This window comes from Typopeltis vanoorti, chromosome 20 (genome assembly GCF_054136105.1).
Source record: "Typopeltis vanoorti isolate ZY-2024b chromosome 20, IOZ_Tvanoo_1.0, whole genome shotgun sequence".
Taxonomy (NCBI): Eukaryota; Metazoa; Arthropoda; class Arachnida; order Uropygi; family Thelyphonidae; genus Typopeltis; species Typopeltis vanoorti.
Window position 1 is genome coordinate 7,847,677 of NC_143568.1, and position 19,875 is coordinate 7,867,551.

Here is a 19,875-nt window from a genome sequence, read left to right on the forward strand (position 1 = left end):
CACGTCTTCCAGATGGTTCCTTATTATTCTCAATTTTTAGAAAATCCACACATACAGGGAGATATTTACACAAACAGTCGTACCATCACCCTCAAACCAAAATACTAAATGCTTTGACTATGGTATGTTGATGATGTGCTTGCTATTTGCCCACATGGCTCTGGCACATTGGATACATTCTTAGCACATTTAAATAGCCAACACTCAAACATCCACTTTACAATGGAACTGGAAGCTAATATCTGTCCTTCCTGAATACACTAATCACACATCTTCCAGATGATTCCTTATTATTCTCAGGAACCCACAGAAAAGTATTTTTAGAAAACCCACACATACAGGGAGAAATTTACACAAACAGTCACACCATCACCCTTCCCAACAGTATGGTATCTTAAAAACCACAGAGCGAGAGCAATCTGTTCCAATGACAATGCTCTTGCTGCTGAACTGGCTCATTTACACCACCCCTTCTTAGCCAATGGCTATAATACTCATAAGAGAGACAAAATACTAAATGCTCGCAGGAAACCTTTCCCCTATCCACCATGGAGAACTTTAATGTATGGGTCACCATCCCATACATTAAAGGCACATCGGAAAAGATATTTACAGTTTTCAATAAACATCAACTACACACTGTATTCAGACCATGTGTCAAATTAGCAACTCTCATCCATTCACCCAAGGACAGCATCTCTCCTTTATCTCATCCAGGAGTCTATGAAGTACCCTGCTCGTGTGATCAAGCTTACTGCATGTGGACATCCACATCAATGAACATAAAAAATACATCCAGCACTATCGCTATGGCAAGTCGGGCCTAGCAGACCATGCTTTGGATACCCCTGCACACAGGATCAACTGGAAGAAAACAAAATTACTGCACAGAAGCTTTTACAAGTCAGAGAGATTGTTCTTAGAAGCAACAGAAGCCTCGAAACATGCTCCGAATCTCAACAAATATGGCTGTATAAATTTTCCTTAGATTTGGGAGACAGTCATCCTAAGACATAACTAGTATCTGCTTTCTCTCTCTGTTTTTTTTTTTAGACATAGAGGGTGCCTAATTAGGACTTTTGTCTTTGTGTTGTTGCTATTGTTTCAAACTAGTCCAATTATTACACTATGTTGTTGTAGTCTAGCATACTGTGACAAACTGTATTTTGTACTCTGAAGATGCTGGTTATAACACCAGCGAAATATCAGCAATAAGTCAATAAATAATTATTTACTTATCATTCTGTGTTCTTATATATACTGTCAAAATTAATCAACACATAGGTTATGCAGGTTTGTTGATTGTTATTCATCTTGATGTTTTAAGAAGGAGTAATTAACCAAAATCAAACTGGCATCATCAAGAAATATCCTGAAGACTAACTACAATCTCAAATATGCTTGGTGTTGAACATATACCCTGCAGTTGTAACTTATCATACCAAGACCAAAAAGGCAAGGTAGCAAATCATAATCTTGGAGCACTGAGACGATATCTGATATCACCATTTGGCTGCTCAGGATTTGCAACTCATGCCTCAGATACCTGTCACAGTATCCTTTGTCAAATGGCCAATTTACTTCACTAAAGCAAATTGTATGGATGCATCAAGCTGACTCCCATCTGGGAAACACTCAACCCAAGAACTCTCAAATGACTTCAGTAAGTGGTGTAATTTAGGTTTATAGAAAATCCTTTGTTTTTCTATTTCAGTCTTCCTTAGCCATGTATTTCCTGCATGCATGCATGCATGTATCTGTAATAGTATATTTGTATATTAGTTAAAGTGATACCTAAATAGTGCAGTCAATGTGTGCCAAAAATATTAAGTACTAACTAAAAGTGCAGTGAGTAAAGCATTAATATAACAGTCTTCAGTATAATGCATTCCAAACAGGCAATTACTCTATTGGTGCAATATTGTAATACTGTACTGTGACTACATATTTCAATGAAAGAAATATGAACAAGAACATTTGAGAACTTTTTGGAACACTTAGCAATGTGTTCTGCCTTAGTTTTGTAACAAAATGCAGTTTATTTATTTGTGTTGGGTCCCCTGTTCCTCGACCGTCCCTTAGGACTGGTTGAGCCCTCTTAGTGAGGGATTAAGTATGTGTTTTATGACTGTATATCTGTGTGTGTTAACAGGCCAGTTTGCCTATTCTGAGGGATGAAAAACCCGAGTTTCCAGGTGGAAAAACCCTCTACCTCCATATGAGACCAGCTAACTCACCTTTAGTCGAAAGAACTAGATTGAACACCAAATTAAAAATTGGAATTTCTGTATAGTACCACTACTGAATCACTTTGTACAATCTTTCTCTTAATTATTATTCTCTTCTGTTCAACCAACTGCCCTAATCTCATCCTGCATGAGCTTCACTCACTCACCGACCACCTAACTTTACTATCCCTATTTTCAATTCTTTCAATCCACTTACAGTCCCTCATTCAACATACCTCACACTCTCTTGCTTACATTACTTGTTCCTTCATGTAATAAAACTTTTGTTTTCTATATGAATTATTCTGTCTGTTTCTACTTAGATTTTGTCTTCTCTGAATATATGCATCCTCAAGATGCATATATTCAGAGGATGATATTCAGAGGCAATGTTGAATACTGTCCAAAGTATACATCCTATGTCTGACATCATATTATTCTCAAGAAATCGCCACTTCTGATGTAGTATCACATGTTAACACTATATACCATCATACTGAAGCAACAGACTGACTGTCTTAACTCTCTCAATCTTTTCTTTTGCAATTTTCAGTAATTCTTTCATTTCCTCTCTTATGCCATACTTTTCTCCTTTCAAATCATTCTTTCCAGCCAATATGATCACATTGCATTCAAATATCTTTGGAATGACTGAACTGGAGAAAATGTTGGCAGATGAAAGTGCAGTGTGTGTGTGTGTGTGTGATGCAAGCAGGAGATCAGAAGGATCAAGAAAGAGAGTGGTATGTAAAAGACCGAAGTGCTTGGCAATGGAAATAGCAGTAGCGTGAGAGATGAAAAGAGAATGTAAGAGAAACAAGGAAATGAGGAAGCCCAGGGAGGGATGTTAGCAGTAGTAGTATGTACATATGGGGATGATCAGCATAGGAATAGGATTGACTGGAATGTGAGTGGAATAGTGGAGACTTTGGGAATATATGAGGTAAGTGGTGATAAAGGAGACTGGGCAGGGGCAGGTGTGGTGGGGAAATCACAACTCACAAGTGGCTTGGGTAGGACCTTTAATAAACCTAAAAGAGAACTGCTGTATTTATTTACAAATGCCACGAGTATCAGAAACAAGGGAGATGAAATTCTTTCACTGATTGATTTATTCACCTAAAAATTGTTGGAAATAAATGAAACATGGTTGAATGATGATGGTATCCTGAAGGGAAAAGAAATGGAAGGGTACAGTGATTTTTGCAAGCATAGAAAGAACAAGAAGGGAGGATAAGTGCTGCTGATTACAGTAGGAGAATTATGTCCACATAAGGTAGACATGAGAGAGGGAAATATTGGCAATGGTTTTCAGGAAGTGTGGTCTGAGGCAGAGGGTAACAGGAAGAGATATTTAGTTGGATGTTGCTATAGGCCAGGGAATGTGGAGGGGGGGGGGAATGATGAAGAAATGAATAAGCAACCTCAGTTAGTAAATAAGGGAAAGGTGATTATTACAGGTGATTTTAATTATGGTAGTACAGATTGGAATGAACAGATAGCATTTGAGAAAGTGGCAAATGAATTTTCTTGAGTTCTTTAAAGACAACTATCTCAGGCTTCATGTGAAGGAGAGCACACAAGGATAAAGAATTTTAGATGTGATCATTTCGTCAGAGGATGTAATCATGAGTGGGGTTTCTCACTTCCCTCCAGTTGGTGGGAGTGATCATAGTGATCATCTGGGTTGTAGTAAGCTATATGAAAACTTCTGTGATGAAAGGATACATGTGGAAGTACAATGGTGGTGATTAGAAAAAGCTTATGAGAGGGTTTGGAACTATAGCATGGAATGAGGAGTTGAATGTAAAGGAAATAAATATTGATTGGAAAGTGACAAAGAAATGCTTAACATCATCAATGTGTGAATGTATTCCAAAGGTCAAAAGGCTAGATAAAGTAGATATTGAAAAAAAGGAGGAATTTGGAGGCAGTACAAGTGAGTAATGGTAATAATGATTTGTACAAATAACACGCAGAAATTAGCAAATCAGGCCAAGAAAAAAAGCTAGGAAGGTTTACTCAGTGTGAAAACAGAAGTTCAAATGTAGGGAATGAAATGAGAGAAGACTAGTGAGTAAGTGAGAGGTTGGCCTACATCTTTAACAAGAGTTTAGCAATAACCCAAGTCTCAAAGGATTGGAAGGAAGGTAAAACTGGACAACTTCATAAAGGTGGTGATAAGGCTAAGGCTACAAATCATAGGCTGATTTGTATATATGGATTGTATTTAATGTAATGGAGAGGTGGTGAGAGATAAGATACAAAAGTGGGTTGATAATAGTGGTAATCTTTGTAATTGTCAGCATGGATCTGTTAAAGGGAGGTAGTGTTTTACCAATTAATAACTTAACGCGTATATAACCAACAGTAATAAACTAGAATGAATTAAAGGTACAAATATTTCATACTGAAAGTAACAGTACATGATACTTCTTCAAAATTCTGAGATGCCTGAAATATAAGGGATTGGAACTCTGTGGTCTGTTGAAGAATCCTGAGGTGTTCTGATCCCTTATATTTCAGGCATCTCAGAACCTATTGGCAGAATTTTGAAGAAGTATCATCTTATTCCCACATATTTTCCTATCAACAAAATTTCTCACTCGTTACCATCTACGAAAGACAAACTGGCACCTCTATCATTAGCTGGTGTTTACCAGATACTGCACAAATGTAATATATCATACTTTGGACAAACAGGCAGTTCTGTGGAAAAAAGAATGAAGGAACATCAGTATTATATCGAATACATGAAACCTCATAAGTCCGGTCTAGCACAACATAGTATTGACACTAAACATAATATCCAGTAGGATAAAGCTTGTCTTCTCCACAGATGCAAGTTTAAATCTTCTTCTTCTTCTTTCACTCTGCCTTATCCCATGTTAAACGGGGTCGGCGCACCAATCTTTAACCTTCCTCTTCCAAGTTCTCCGGTCCAGGGCATCCTTCGGACTCCATCCTTTCTCCCTAAGATCCTCTGTCATCTTATCTCTCCACCTGAGCTTGGGCCTGCCTCTTTTCCTCCTTCCCTCCAACTCCATATACTCCACTTGTTTACCAACATACTCCTCACCCTTCCTCTCAACATGTCCAAACCACCTCAGCCTACTTTCTTGTATCTTCTTGCCAATTGGTCCCACCTTAACCGTCCCTCTCATGTAGTTATTCCTTATCCTGTCCTTCTTTGTCACACCACTCATCCATCTCAACATCCGCATCTCCGCTACCTCCATCTTCCTCTCCTGTGCCTTGGTTATAGGCCACGTCTCCGCACCATGGAGCATCGCCGGCCTCACCACCATCTTATAGAGCTTTCCTTTCCTCTTATAACTCACTCTCTTGCCGCACAGGACCCCACTCATCTTCCTCCAATTCATCCAACCGCATGTTATTCGGTGCTGTATTTCCTCATCCAGGTCACCATTCCTCTCGACAACCGACCCAAGGTACTTGAATTTCTTCCCTGAAATTAGCCTTTCACCTTGGAGTCATATGACAATATCCTCGTCACTCCCCGCTGACATATATTCAGTCTTCACCCGGTTAATTTTCATGCCGCTCTCCTCCAATGCCTTTCTCCACTCTTCCAGGGTATTTTCAAGCTTCTCTCGGGATGATTCGCATAGAACAATGTCGTCGACAAACAGCATGCTCCATGGTGCCTCCTTCTTGACATCCTCCACTAGTACATCCATGACCAGTTCAAAGAGGTAGGGGCTCAGAGCTGACCCTTGGTGTAGCCTTACGACAATAGGGAACCCTTCTGTCATGCTGACACTAGACCTGACCTGAGTTTCTGTTCCCTCATACATCTCCTTCACCAACCTCATGTACTTCTCCAACACCCCCTTCTTCCTCATACACCTCCATACCTCCTGCCTGGCCACTCTGTCGTATGCCTTTTCCAGATCTATAAACACCATGTGCAGATCTACTTGCATCTCTCTATATTTCTACATCAATCGCCTTAGCGCAAATATTGCATCCGTTGTCCCTCTTCCCCAGGTATCTGGTCTGCTCCCACAGCCTTTCCATTCTTCATTTTTCTCAGTACCCAAACCACTTCCTCTCTACTTATGTCTTACACCGGTCTCTCATTTACCTCTCCATCCTCGCACCTCTCTCTTGGATTCTCCTCATTTAGTAGTTTTCAGAAATATTCTTTCCATCTTCCTCTGATTTTGTCCTCGTCTTGTAATACTACTCCTGAGGCACCCTTTATCTGATTGACTGATGTTATGTCTTTCGAGGCCTTATCTCTGGCTTTTGCTATTCTCAACAACTGAGCTTCGCCACCGTTTCTCTCCAGTTCTTCATAAACCTCATCAACTGCCCTCGCTTTCGCCCTTGCCACAGCTCTCTTTGCATTTTTCTTTGCTAATCTATATGCCTCCTTGTCGGCTCTAGTTCCAGTCATGTCCCATTTTTTCTTTGCCTCTTTCTTTTCCTTGATCTCCAACTGCACCTCCTCATTCCACCACCATGCCTCCTTATCCTCAGGTGGTCCCTTTCCTGATGTTATACCAAGCACCTCTTCTCCAATTTTTCTAATATTCCGACTATTAACGTCCCACCATTCTTCCACATCCTCTGGTAACTTCATTTCTTTCAATACCTCTTCTTTAAACTTATTCCTTGGTCCTTCCTCTTCCAACTTCCACCACAGATGCGTTTAAATATGAATGCCTTTTCAAAATAAGTTGCAAAGCCCTTTTACATCGGCCAAATTTGAATCGAAATGACTGTCTCTCTCTCCCAAAAGTTTGGGAGATTCTTATCTTATGAAACCAACAATGAAATAGTTTTTAAGAATTATTTAATAATATTTTATTAATAGTAATCTTCTGGAATGGGGCAACAATTTTAATTGGTAATCCACCGACTGTTCTGTACTTTGTATTCCATTCCTTTAACTCTTTGTTCTACACTGATGATGTAGTGTAGAACAGAATCAGATAGTACTGGATGCTAGATTATTGAGTTGGATAGGGAACTGGCTCTCAGATAGGTATCAGCAAGTTGTGTATGGGGATGCAGTATCCTGGAAGAGAAAAGTATATATTATTATTATTACAGGTATCTCCATGGAGTCAGTAGATTCATCACAGGAGACCCAAACTATCAAAACATCTTGAATTAATTTACAGATGAAGAGCTCACAACTGAGTCAGGCAATGCATTCCACTCATTCACCACCCTCCAAGCAAAAAATCTAGTTCTCACACAACCACACTTTTCCTTAATTTCCAGGGATGACCTCTTGTTCTACTATCACTATCATCATCATCATCATTAGTGTTCTGTCTCTTGACAGGTCCAATGGCATAACTCAGCAGATTCTCTTCCCCCAATTTCCTCTGTCTCTTGCTTCCTCCTTTATTTCCTGATATCTTCTTGTTCCTATTATATCATCAAGCATCGTTAGTCGTCTTCTTCCTCTTGGTCGCTTTCCTTCAATTTTCCCTTCTATCATTCTTTTCAGTAGTCTGTCTCCTCTTAATACATGTCCTATCCAGTTATGCTTTCTTCTTCTTATGGTCTTTAGTAAATTTCTTTCTTCTTCAACTCTTTGCAATACTTCTTCATTGGTGATTTTTTCAGTCCACTTTATTTTCTCCATTCTCCTCCATAACCACATTTCAAATGCCTCCAACATTTTAGCTTCTTTCTTCCAAATAGTCCATGTTTCTGATCCATATAAGGTCATACTCCAAATATAGCACTTAATAAGCCTTTTCTTTAGATTTTTATTCATTTTATTAATAAACAAATTTTTCTTGCTATAAAAGGCATATTTTCCTTTGTTAATTCTTTCTTTTATTTCCATGTCACATTTTCCATTTTCTTGTATTATACTACCAAGGTATTTGTATTGTCTCACTTGCTCTACACTTTCTCCATTCATCATCACCTTGATACTTCCTGGTTTCCTGGAGACTCTCATCACTTTTGTTTTCTTTGCATTAATTTTCATACCATATTTCTTGCATATATTTTCAAATTTTTGCATTAGGTGCTGTAGTACATCTTCAGATATTAGCCAATATTGCTTAATCATCTGCAAATCTAATATTTTGTATTGTTCTTCCTCCAATAGTGAGTCCTCTTTCCTCTTCATAAAATGCTTCTTTTATCATTTCTTCTGCAAATATATTGAAGAGCATCGGTGACAGGCAGCATCCCTGTCTTACACCTCTGCCAATCACACATTTTTTAGTTTTTCCTACTTTTGTCTTTATTATGGCCATCTGGTTCATATATAATTCAGCTATTAACCTTCGGTCTCTCCAATCTAAACCTATTTTGTGTAATATTTCCACCAGATTTTCCCATTTCACCATGTCAAATGCTTTTTCAAGGGCGATGAAACAAATATAAACTTCTTTATTTACTTCTATATTCCTTTCGCATATGGTCCTCATTACTCCAATTGCATCTCTAGTTCCTCTGTCTTTTCTAAATCTAAATTGATCATCCCCCAGAAAATACTCCACTCTATTATACAATCTTTGATTTAATACTCTTAGCAGTACTTTGGAGGCATGTGAGAGTATGCTTATAGTTCTGTAGTCACTGCACTTAGCAGGATTACTTTTCTTTTCAATTGGTATAAGAATACTCTCTGTGACATCTTTAGGCCACACTCCTGTTTTGTAAATGAAGTTGCAGAGTTTCCATGTTTCTGTTATACATTTGTTCTCCAGTTGTTTTAGGATTTCACTAGGTATTCCATCCACTTCTTCCATCTTTCCACTTTTTAATTCCTTAATTGCTGTTTCTACTTCTCTCTTTAGTATTTCAGGACCCCTTTCTTCTGTTGAGATTTCATTTTGCTCTTCCAATTCAATTTTTGTTGGTCTTTCATTTTTTGCATAAACTTCTTCGATGTATTCCTTCCATCTTTCACCCTGTATTTCAATATCATAAATCAGTTTTCCTTGCTTATCTTCTAATGGCAGATTTCTTATGCTTTTTTTAATATTTGTAATTTCTTTTGCTTTTTCAAACATTTTATCCTATCTCCTCCTTTTTTCCATTTCTTCAATTTCTTTGCGTTCTGTTTTCAACCATTCCTCTCTTGCTTTATCAGTTTCTCTTCTCAGTTCATTATTTAATACTTTGTATTTTCTTCTTCCCTCTTCAGTGTTTACATTTTTCCATCTTCTTCTTTCTTCCATTTTTCTTATCATTTCATTTGTAATCCATGGCTTTTTAATTCTTTTCCCTTCCACAAAACCTATCTCTTCAGCAGCTGGTTCATATATCAAGTTTTTTAGTTGATTCCATTTTGCATTAATATCCATAGTTTCTTCAGATATATTCTCTTTGTTCCTTATTTTATTTTCCAGTTCTTCTCTGAATTTCCTACCTGCATCTCCTTTGAGTTTTTCTATGGTCTGAGTCAATATCAGCACCTGGATATGTTGATATCCTTTTTACACTGTTTCTGTACCTGTTTTGTATTAACATATAATCAATCTGGTATCTTGCGATATCACCTGGCATTTTCCATGTATATCTTCTTCTCTTTGGAAATTTAAACCAAGTATTACCAATGATTAGTTTGTGTCTCTATAAGTCTTTCACCTCTCTCATTCCCTCTTCCAAGGCCATATCTTCCTGTTATTCCCTTCTCTACCTTTTCACCTACCACCGCATTCCAGTCTCCCATCCAGATGGTACACCTTTTAGTTCTGTCTTCTTCCATTATCTCTTCTATTTGATTATATATCTCTTCTACTTCATTTTCATCATGGTTACTTGTGGGCATATATATCTGTATAACCATTATGTCCACAGGCTTTGCTTTTAGTTTAATCATAATCACCCTGTGACTTTTATATATTATTTTTTCTACTGAATTTTTAACCTTTTCATTCAAAACAAACGCTACTCCATTTTTTCCCCGTGTTCTGCAGGAATATATAATTCTATAACCATCACTTTCAAAATCTCCTATATCTTCCCATCTGACTTTACTTAGACCAACCACATCCAATTTATTCCTCTCCATTTCTTTCTTCAAGTTCTCTAATTTACCAGCTCTTAACATTGTTCATACATTCCAAGTTGCAACATGTATAGTTTCTATCTCATTCTCTCTTGGATGTCTTATTTTCTTCCTATTTTCCTCAATACTTGGGATCCCATCCTCATTGTCCATTTGAGGATTTCGTAGGTTAACAACCTGAGAAGCCTCATTTCTTCTTCTGCTGGGCATGGCATCCATCGTTTGCCGATAGACCCCCATTTTTTCCAGTTGTGGAAACTAAATTTGCCGCGTTCACCATATTTTCTTGGAAATAATACTGAGGTGGTTTCCCGTTGCCTTCCTCAGGAAACCATTATGGTATGGTTTCAAACCTGGGAGAGCAGCAGACTCCCACTGCTTAAAAACTCCCACTATTCTCCATCATACCACTGTATCTAATGGCATCTCCTAAATACTGAGCAATTGTAGTGCCACCCACTGGACAATAACGTGTTCTATCAACTTGTACCTCCCCATCAACAATCAGAGTTATAACAGTAGTAGAAGCACCACTATCTATCACTAAACAAGTATCCATACCAATCAGATTTGCTGTTGAAAGGGCCTTATTCAGGAAACAAATCTTTGATACTTGTAATTTTTCAAACAAGAATTTGACAAACTGTTTAAGTAGATGCACTGGACAATTAAAAGGTTCACAAAACACAAATGAAACATTAGGTATCACTAATATCACTATCACACATCTGAAATATTTCCCCTGCATCAATCTTATAAAAACCTTTTAGTAATTTAAATGTTTCTATCAAATCCCCTCTTCTCTGCCTATCAACCAACCTCTGCAATCCACAAGCTCTCAATCTATCAATGTAGGGAGCATTTTTGATATCACTCACCAACTTAGTCACTCTCCTCTGAACCCTCTCCACAACCTCCTATCTCTAAGGAATCCAGGTGACCAGACTTGAGCACAGTAATTCAAATGTGGAAGTATCGATGCCTTATAAAGGGGAATAATAACCTCTCTATCTCTGGATGTTAGTGTGTTCTTCAATAACCAAGGAAACCTATGTGCAATCTTGGACACCTTAGCAATGTGTCCTCTGAACTTCATCTCCCTATCCACCAACACCCACAAGTCCCTAGCCTCATCAATCTCTTGGAATACCGTTCCATCAATGTGGTACACAGCTGGTAATCTTTTAATCGCAAAATGCATAACTTTGCACTTTTCCACATTGAACTGACTCCATTAACTTTTGCCCATTTTTGCCAGCTTATTTAAATCATCCTGCAAACTCTCAACATCAGCTTGATTTTTTATTGAGCTACCCAACTTTGCATCATCAGCAAACAACTGAATATCTCCCTTCAAGACATTTCCTATATCATTTATGTACAAATTAAACAATAACAGCCCAAGCATAGAGCCCTGAGGGCTCTGTTGGGCCGTTATTGTTTAATTTGTACATAAATGATATACTGGTCACCTGCCTCATCCTGGACTCTGCTCCTCCATACACTACTTTCTGGTATCTCTCCATGAGCCATTCTCTTATCCATATCATCAGTTTAATATCCATACCCCATCTGCTCTAATTTGTGCAACAGCAATCCATGGGGTATCCTGTCAAAAGCCTTAGTAAAATCCAGAAGTATCACTGTATAGCCATTTCCCTTGTCCAACTCAGATGTCATTCTTTATAAAGGGTTAATAAATTGCTAAGGCAGGATCAACCTTTAACAAAATCATGTTGACCCCTATAGAGTATCATATTCTGATCCACCTATTCTTGAATTCTGTCCTTAACCAATTTTTCCAATACTTTTACCACCACTCCTGAGATGGTGATTGGTCTGTAATTAACTACCACAGTCTTAGAGCCACCTTTATGCAAAGGAACCACTTTGCCTTCCTTTCACCCCCTAGGGACCATACCAGAGTTCAAACTTAAGTTAAATAGCCAAGTAAGAGGCACTGACAATTCCTTTGCACATTTCCGCAACACCCAAGCTGATATTCCATCTAAACCTACAGCAGTGTTTGCATTTAAATTCTGCAATATACTAAGTGCCTCTGATTTATTAACTTGAATTCTCACATTAGATATTGCTACAGGTACAGATATCCTCACTTGGGTGACAGAATTTTGTAAAGTGATCACTCAGTAACTCTACTATTACATCAGAATTGGTCACCTCAATACCATCAGCACCCACTAAGGTTATCCTTCCAAAGTCAATTTTCCTTTTACTTGCCACATAGTGGAAGAACTCTTTGGGATTACCCTTGATCTCCTTGGCTAAGGTCTTCTCATAATCTGATTTAGCTTTTCTTACTATGCTGGTAACCTTCCGAGCTTGAGCCTTGTACTGCTCATGGGTGTACTGATCACCTTTCTCCTTGTAAATTCTCCATAACATTTTCTTTTTTTTGCAGATCAAGCCTGATACTACTACTCATCTATCTAATGCCTACCTTGTTAGACTTCCTGACCATGGGAATACATTCTGATATTGCCTTCCTCAGATACCCGCTAATTATATCCCATGCACTGCTAACATCTTTCCCATGCAATAAGTTCTGCCATGAGATGGCTGTAAGCTCACTCCGAAGCTTGTTATAATTACCTAGTCTGTAGTTCTGTATATAACCATTCTTAAGAGAGAAATCCACAAATTTTGCAACCTCCCAAGTCAATACCACATGATCGCTCTCACCAATTGAAGGTAACGAGGGCACCTTACTTATGCATATGTCCTCTAAACCTATGACCAGATCCAACACTCTCATACCATGAGTCCCTTCAGTTATGTACTGTTTCAAGTAATTATCTCTTAGGTGTATGAATTCCATTTCCTTTTTTCCATGTGATATTTCCTCCTTCCAAATGATATCATCATAATTAAAATCCCCCATAATAATCACTAACCCTGCACTCATTGCACTAATTTGCTGATGCATGAATTCAATATCACCCCTGTACCATCCTGGCCTACAGCAGCAACCAACTGTATATTTGGTTGCGTTGGTCACTATTTCACACCAGACCGCCTCAAATGAACTATCATTCACACATCTATCCTCCTGATATACTACTTTACTTTCTTTGGCTGCAACTCATTAGCTATCATCAACAGTACTCCTCCCCCCCCATTATATCTTCCCTATCCTCCCTGAAAATACTGTACCCATCACATTCATTTCCAGTAACCTGCTCATCATTTTGGCTGATGCCAAAAATTCTTCCCTCTTATTTCGAATGCTTCTTGCATTAGTATACAAAAACTGCAGATTCCCTTTATTTCTTGTATCAGCTTTAGAACTGATATACATGTTACTAATTTCAGTAGTCCCATGCCAATTTTTATCCACTCTATTCTGCAATTTATTCCACAAATAAGGATCAACAAATATACATTCACTGCATAAGTTTCTCCTTCTTACACTTAACCTTTTCAATTTTAGTTTCCCTGCCCAATTAGAAAACAGTGACTTTTTCAATTGCTTATGACCTTCCATGTTCAAATGCAATCCATCTCTTGCATAGAGCTGTCTTTTGCCTTCAAACACACTCTGGACATCAACAAATTCCAAATCTCTTTTTTTGCACATTCTTGCAATCATATCATTCATTATCATCGCTTGTCTAATTAACTCATAAATGTCAAAACGAGACAGTACACACTATCCTCCCTTTGATACTTTTCTTCTTCACGATATCTAACAATGTTCATAAATCTTTTGCTACCAGATTGATACTACCACTCAGGTCATTTGTACCCACCATAACTATCATCTTTTCTGTATCATGCCCTCTCTTTATTGCTAAAGTCACTCTCTCTATTGTTCTGCCAGACAAGCACTCTCCATACCCTTAATCATTGAATCACCATATATTATACCACTCATAATTTCATTTAACCCCAAACAAGCATCACTCGTGGCCTCATTTTCTACACTATTCAGCATGACTCTCCCAGTTTCATTACTTTCCCTCAACACTCTTTTACTTACTCCCTCACTTTCACGACATCTCATTTCTTCTAGACCTCTTGTGCTTTCTTTCTGTTGACACCCAATCACTTCCATACTATTCATTATTTCATCATTCACCAAAGTCTCTCCCTTACTTAAACCTGTTCTAGTTACTTCAGCTAAAGTAATTTCCACAGTCCTAACTTCTCTATTCAACACATTTAACTCAGTGTTAATATCCTGAACTTCCTTACTGAGCACTTCCAATTCCTCTTGCAGGAGATGAAGATTGCTTTTTATTTTCATGAACTCCTGCCGAAGCTCTTCTGCTAATGGTCCAGACGTTTGCTTCCATTCCTAATGGCTCTAATCTATCTAGACACTTTTCACATATGTTAATGTTTTCATTCTTCTCATTTAACCAAATAGTCCACAGATCTTTCACATTTTTTGGTGCATACATATAGCAGTTTCCGCAATGCATCCACTGCAAAAAATCCAAGGCAGAGCTAGACTTTCGTACAGAAGTCCTCCGTGCCACTGACGTACGTTTCTTTATGGACGCCATCTTTAGACACTGAAGTAGTCAAACAAACAAGTAGCGAAAACACAATATAAACAACAAAGTTTCAACAATAATACCACTGACGGACACTTGTATCCAACTGAAGCACAAGCAGCAAAATTTGAGACAAAAAGCCTCACTATACTTTAATTTAAAAACACTATTCTTCTATTATTCTATTGATTTTATTGCAGGAAATCAACTGGCAGGAAATCAGCGTGGGAAGATCCTGCATAAAAAGTCACCCACTTTCAGTATGTTAATAGCAGTTAGTCTTTCTGTTCAAATTTTACTCTTCAGCTAAGTCAGTATTAGTGAGTTTGAGTGCATCTTTGTGAGCAGTTCTTGGGTTTTAAACAGTTATCATTTGCCCCTAAAATGAATGTGGGTAGTAAAAAAATAGAAATATGTAATTATCAATCTAAATGGGAAGAAACCTACTGTTTTGTTAAAATAAAAGATAAATGTGTGTGTGTGTTTGGTATGTGGCAATTCTGTTGCAGTTATCATCATCATAGTTTATTCACAATATGATACAATGTGAAAAGGGAAAAGAGATTTATATTAAAAATTAAATATTGCAAATTATGGTATTCCAAGCCTCTCTATCTTGAGCTAACTGGTAGATGTCAGATGGAGTTTTACAGTTCAGCCTACTGATTGTTTCACATATGTATTGCCAAAACTGTTTGCATGATCTTCCTCTACTGCGATTGCCATCTTCTGGTTTGTACAGGATGAGGGATTTCAAAAAGGGTGAGACTTCAGGATGTCTGAGTTGATGCCCAAGCCATCTGAGTTGTAATTTTTTAACATTGACAAGTGGGTCTTCCTTAGCCAGATTTAGCACAGCAGAGTTAGTGACACGGTCCATCCAAGTGTATCCAAGGATCAGTCTGAGACGTGGTTCCAAAGGAGTTAATTAGATCTGCAGTTTTTTTAGTGCTTATTACAAGAAGATGGATCTACTGGTTGCATGGTATAGTTTTAATTTTGTCTTTAATGATATTAATGATGATTTCCAGATGGGGCAGAGTTTGTTATGGAAGACTAGAGCCAACTGTTTACATTTTCTAATATCATTTTCTGTATTGCTGATATACGATCCAAGGTATTGAAAGTCATTTACTCTTTCTAAGGGTTTATTGTTGATATGAAGTATAAAGTTTTCACAACCTATTGAGAATACTTTGGACTTTTGGATGTTGCAGTTATAAAGAAGCATAATGTGGAGTGACATTTCAAGACTAATCACTCCTTGTCTGACCACAACTATTCTGTTAATTCTGAACTGAGAAAGAAAAAAGTATGTGAATTAAAGTCAAAACTTACATCTCAACAGTTAGTTTTTATTAGACCAATAGTAAAGCATAAAAATGCCACCATTGCCTCTTATAAAATTACTCACTTAGCAGCAAAAAGTGAAAAAACAATATCTGGATGGTGAATTGATAAAAGAGGCATTTCTTGCAGGAGCAGATTCTTTATTTGAGGGTTTTAAAAACAAACAAGAAATTATGACAGTAATATCAGAGCAGCTTTCAAATAAAACAATCACAAGGCAATTGAGCTCAATTTCCCTTGCAAGTCCAACTAAAAAATGATTTAGGAAAATGTGAATATTTATCCCTGCATCAGATACACTATCAGATACAGCAGAAGTGGCTGATTTAGTAAGAATGATATCTGAGGACTTTTCTGTTAGAGAGGAGCTGTTAAAATTATTGCCCACAAATGGTCAGACAACAGGAATGGAAATTTATCATATATTTAAATAACACATCGAAACAATAGATTTCCCGTTAAGCAAAGTATATCACCACAAATGGAGCCACAGCAGTGGTGAGTACTTACAAAGGAATTATTGATCTTTTCAGGATCTTTATGCATACCATTGCACTATTCATCAAGAAGCATTGTGTGGTAAAGTTCTCTCCTTCGGTCACATTATGAAAACAGTTCTAAAAATAACAAACTCAATTAGAGACTCTCCTTTACAGCACTGCCTCTTTAAGTCTTTCATTGAGAGTGCCGATGATGTAACTAAAAAGATCTTATTCTTCATTCTGAAGTTTGCTAGCTAAACAAAGGAGAAGTCCTTTCAAGATTTGTAAGTTCAATTGAAGAGATAAAAGAATTTCTCAGTTCCAAAGGACAGAACTATGAACAGTTAAGCAATCTTTTTGTTTAATAGGCCTTATGGATATCATAGAAAAATTAAATTCTCTAAACTTTGAAATCCAAGGAAAGGATAAACACATTGCGATGAATGATGATAAGTTCGATCAGATCATTCAAAGAGAAGCTGACTTTGTTGATACATCATTTGGAGCAGAAATCTCTCATTCATTTCCAAAATCTGAAGAAAATGATTGACAACAGAGAGTTTGTCCTGGAATTGTTCATTAAATCACTTAAAATGCTTCAGGAAGAATTTGACAAGAGGTTTCAGCAGTTCAACAACACTGAGTCAATGGTATCATTTTTTAAAAAACCCCTTTACAGACTTAAGTGTGACTGAAATTGCTGAACTTATTACAAATTTTAACAATGCAACAACAGAAGTAGAACTGGAAATTTTAGAATGATATCACATTAAAGTTATATAAAGGTGATGAAAACTTTTGGAGGTTGGTGGATAGAGAAAGATTTCCTGTTTTAAAAAGTTGTGCATATAAGATAATGTCTTTTTTTAGATCAACATATTTGTGTGAGTCATTTTTTTCCACGATGAACATTATAAAATATAAATACAGATTGTGACTAAAGGATGAACATCTCAACGACTGTTTGCAAGCTGCAGAGTTGCAAACAACAAAGGAACTGTCAATGATATGCAATTCCAAGGATCCTATTAAAATCCATTTTTCTTCACAATTTATTTACTTTGTTTAGAACATTTTTTCTTTCTAATAAAAAATTACAATGATCCTTCTGTTTATTTATCCACAACATAAACTTATCTTGATTGTTTGATTGCTTTAAGAAAGATGGCAGGGTGGGGTGGGGAGTGCCTCAAGTACTTTTAAGATGTTTCCACATCTTAAAAGTGCTCCAGAGCTCAAAAAGGTTGGTAACCCCTGTATTAGAGGATCTTCCCCTTCTCCTTTATATTCTACTCTCTCTCTCTCTTCTTTACTCCTAACATTTCCCTTTCTCCTCTAAATTTCAAATTTTTTTTTTTAAATAACCCACTACAGCCTTTTTTTTTTAATCTCTTATAAACCTTTCACTTTATGCTAACCTAACCCATCCCTTTTCCAGCACATTATCTAGCTCCTTAATTAACTCCAAAAGGTGTCACACCTTTTGGCTACTTGTATATGGAAATATGACTTCTGCATTACTTCAACCTTCTGGGTCTGGCTACCACTAATAAGACCTCAATAAAGGTCGAAACCAATCTGGGTAGTGACCCTTCCATAATGCATAGCATTATACATGTCCATAAGGATATGTGCTGTGCATTATGGGATCCTAAGGCAAGTGATGGGAAGTCATTACAAGTTGCCCAGTCATGAAGCTACTTTATGAACAAACTTTGTTTGTTTACACTTGGATAAAGGATTAAATCAAGAATATACTTTATTGGCATCTTTAATTTATAGTATAAGCAACTGAAAAAACTTTCAACATCTACTGTATGGTGTGTTCTTTTCAGACTTTAAAAATTCAGACTGGCCAATTTGTCAGTTTTGCAAGATGAAAAACCACGTCTTTGGGAGGAAAACCATTAGTGAGGTATCTTACATCATGGACTGTGGCAGTTTTTGCATTGGGACTTATGTTTCCATCCAAAGACCTTTAAAAAACAAAATAGGAAGGCAAAGTTTAATACTTTGATTATATATGTATTGCTTTCACTCCAATATATCTAACTACCTAAAATCACATTGGCCAAATGATGATATAAGGTCAAAGCTGGGTAGAAGGGCAACAGCAAACATGAGAAAGTTATCTAATAAGGACCAGACATGTATGAAGGAGCTAAAAATGTATTTGATATGATGGAAGCAGAAGTGTTTTTAAGAAAAAGTCTACGAATATTACAAAAATCCTTTAGAGAGAATATGAAGGAAATGGAAGTTATGAGAAATGAATTGTAAGATTCATTTTTTTCGGCATAAAACCATAAACAAAGATGATAAATAGAATTGGGAGACAATGTATTTGTTTTAAGATATATTAGAAAACAATAATGAAGGAGAATACTAATTTGATTTGAAATAAATATGTTTTTATTTCGACTAGTTTTGTGAAATACTTTGTTTCACTTTGTCAGGAAATAATATGAATAAATTTAAAACTGGAAAGCAAGTGATAATAGTTAACATCTCTAGCAAAAAAAAATATTTGAAAATGTTTAAATAATGGAAATTATGCACTGGCTACTGGTTTGTGGGTTATTGTATACTACTGGTAGATACAAGTGTGTTGTGATGAATTCAGGAAGATGAGACTTGATGTAAAATCTTTCCTTGTTTTTTGTTACACTGTAGAGGATGCTTAATCATTTCATGAAACTAGTTAATATAAAAACATAGTTTCTATTTGACATCTTTGTTTGTGGTTTTATACTGAAAAAAATACTTCTAAAAATATCCTATTTCCAGAGGAGCCCATGCGATGAGAAGGGAATGCCCAGGACAGAAGTTAAATGGCGGAAGGGTTCAGGAATGCTATAAAGGAGAAGAAATACTGGTCTAAATTGGAACTATGTAGAATTATGTAAAAATGTACAGTTACATAAATGCTTACTTCTGCAGGAATGAGAGGGGCTTCAGTAGCATCAAACATAGTTGCAAATGAAGAACATTTCTGCTCACTAACAGGTCCTTCTACTTTGACATTTAGTACTCCTTTTTTGTAACCAAAAGCAACTTCTAAGGGTTGAATATATCTTCCTTCCAGTTCTATGGCTATACCTATGAAAAAAATCAGTTAAATATAATTAAAATAAAAAATGCAGAAAGTACTATTTTTCTGAAATTATACCAGGGAAGTTTTTAATTAAATAAAATGAACAAAGACAAGATATTTGGAAAAAAAAAAAAAAACATGCTGAAACAAACAATTCAGATAGTTGACAGTATGATAATATGAC

General features: G+C 36.8%; 1 protein-coding gene across 7 annotated transcripts in view; it reads right to left on the reverse strand.

Moving 5' to 3' along the window:
• Positions 1-19,875, reverse strand: part of axo (axotactin) — a 927,649-nt gene that overhangs the window by 181,017 nt on the left and 726,757 nt on the right. For all 7 annotated transcript variants that reach the window (XM_090410025.1, XM_090410024.1, XM_090410023.1 and 4 more), the window contains one exon: positions 19,530-19,696. In XM_090410025.1, the coding sequence (XP_090266151.1) occupies positions 19,530-19,696 (167 nt within the window). The remainder of the gene's footprint in view (positions 1-19,529; positions 19,697-19,875) is intronic.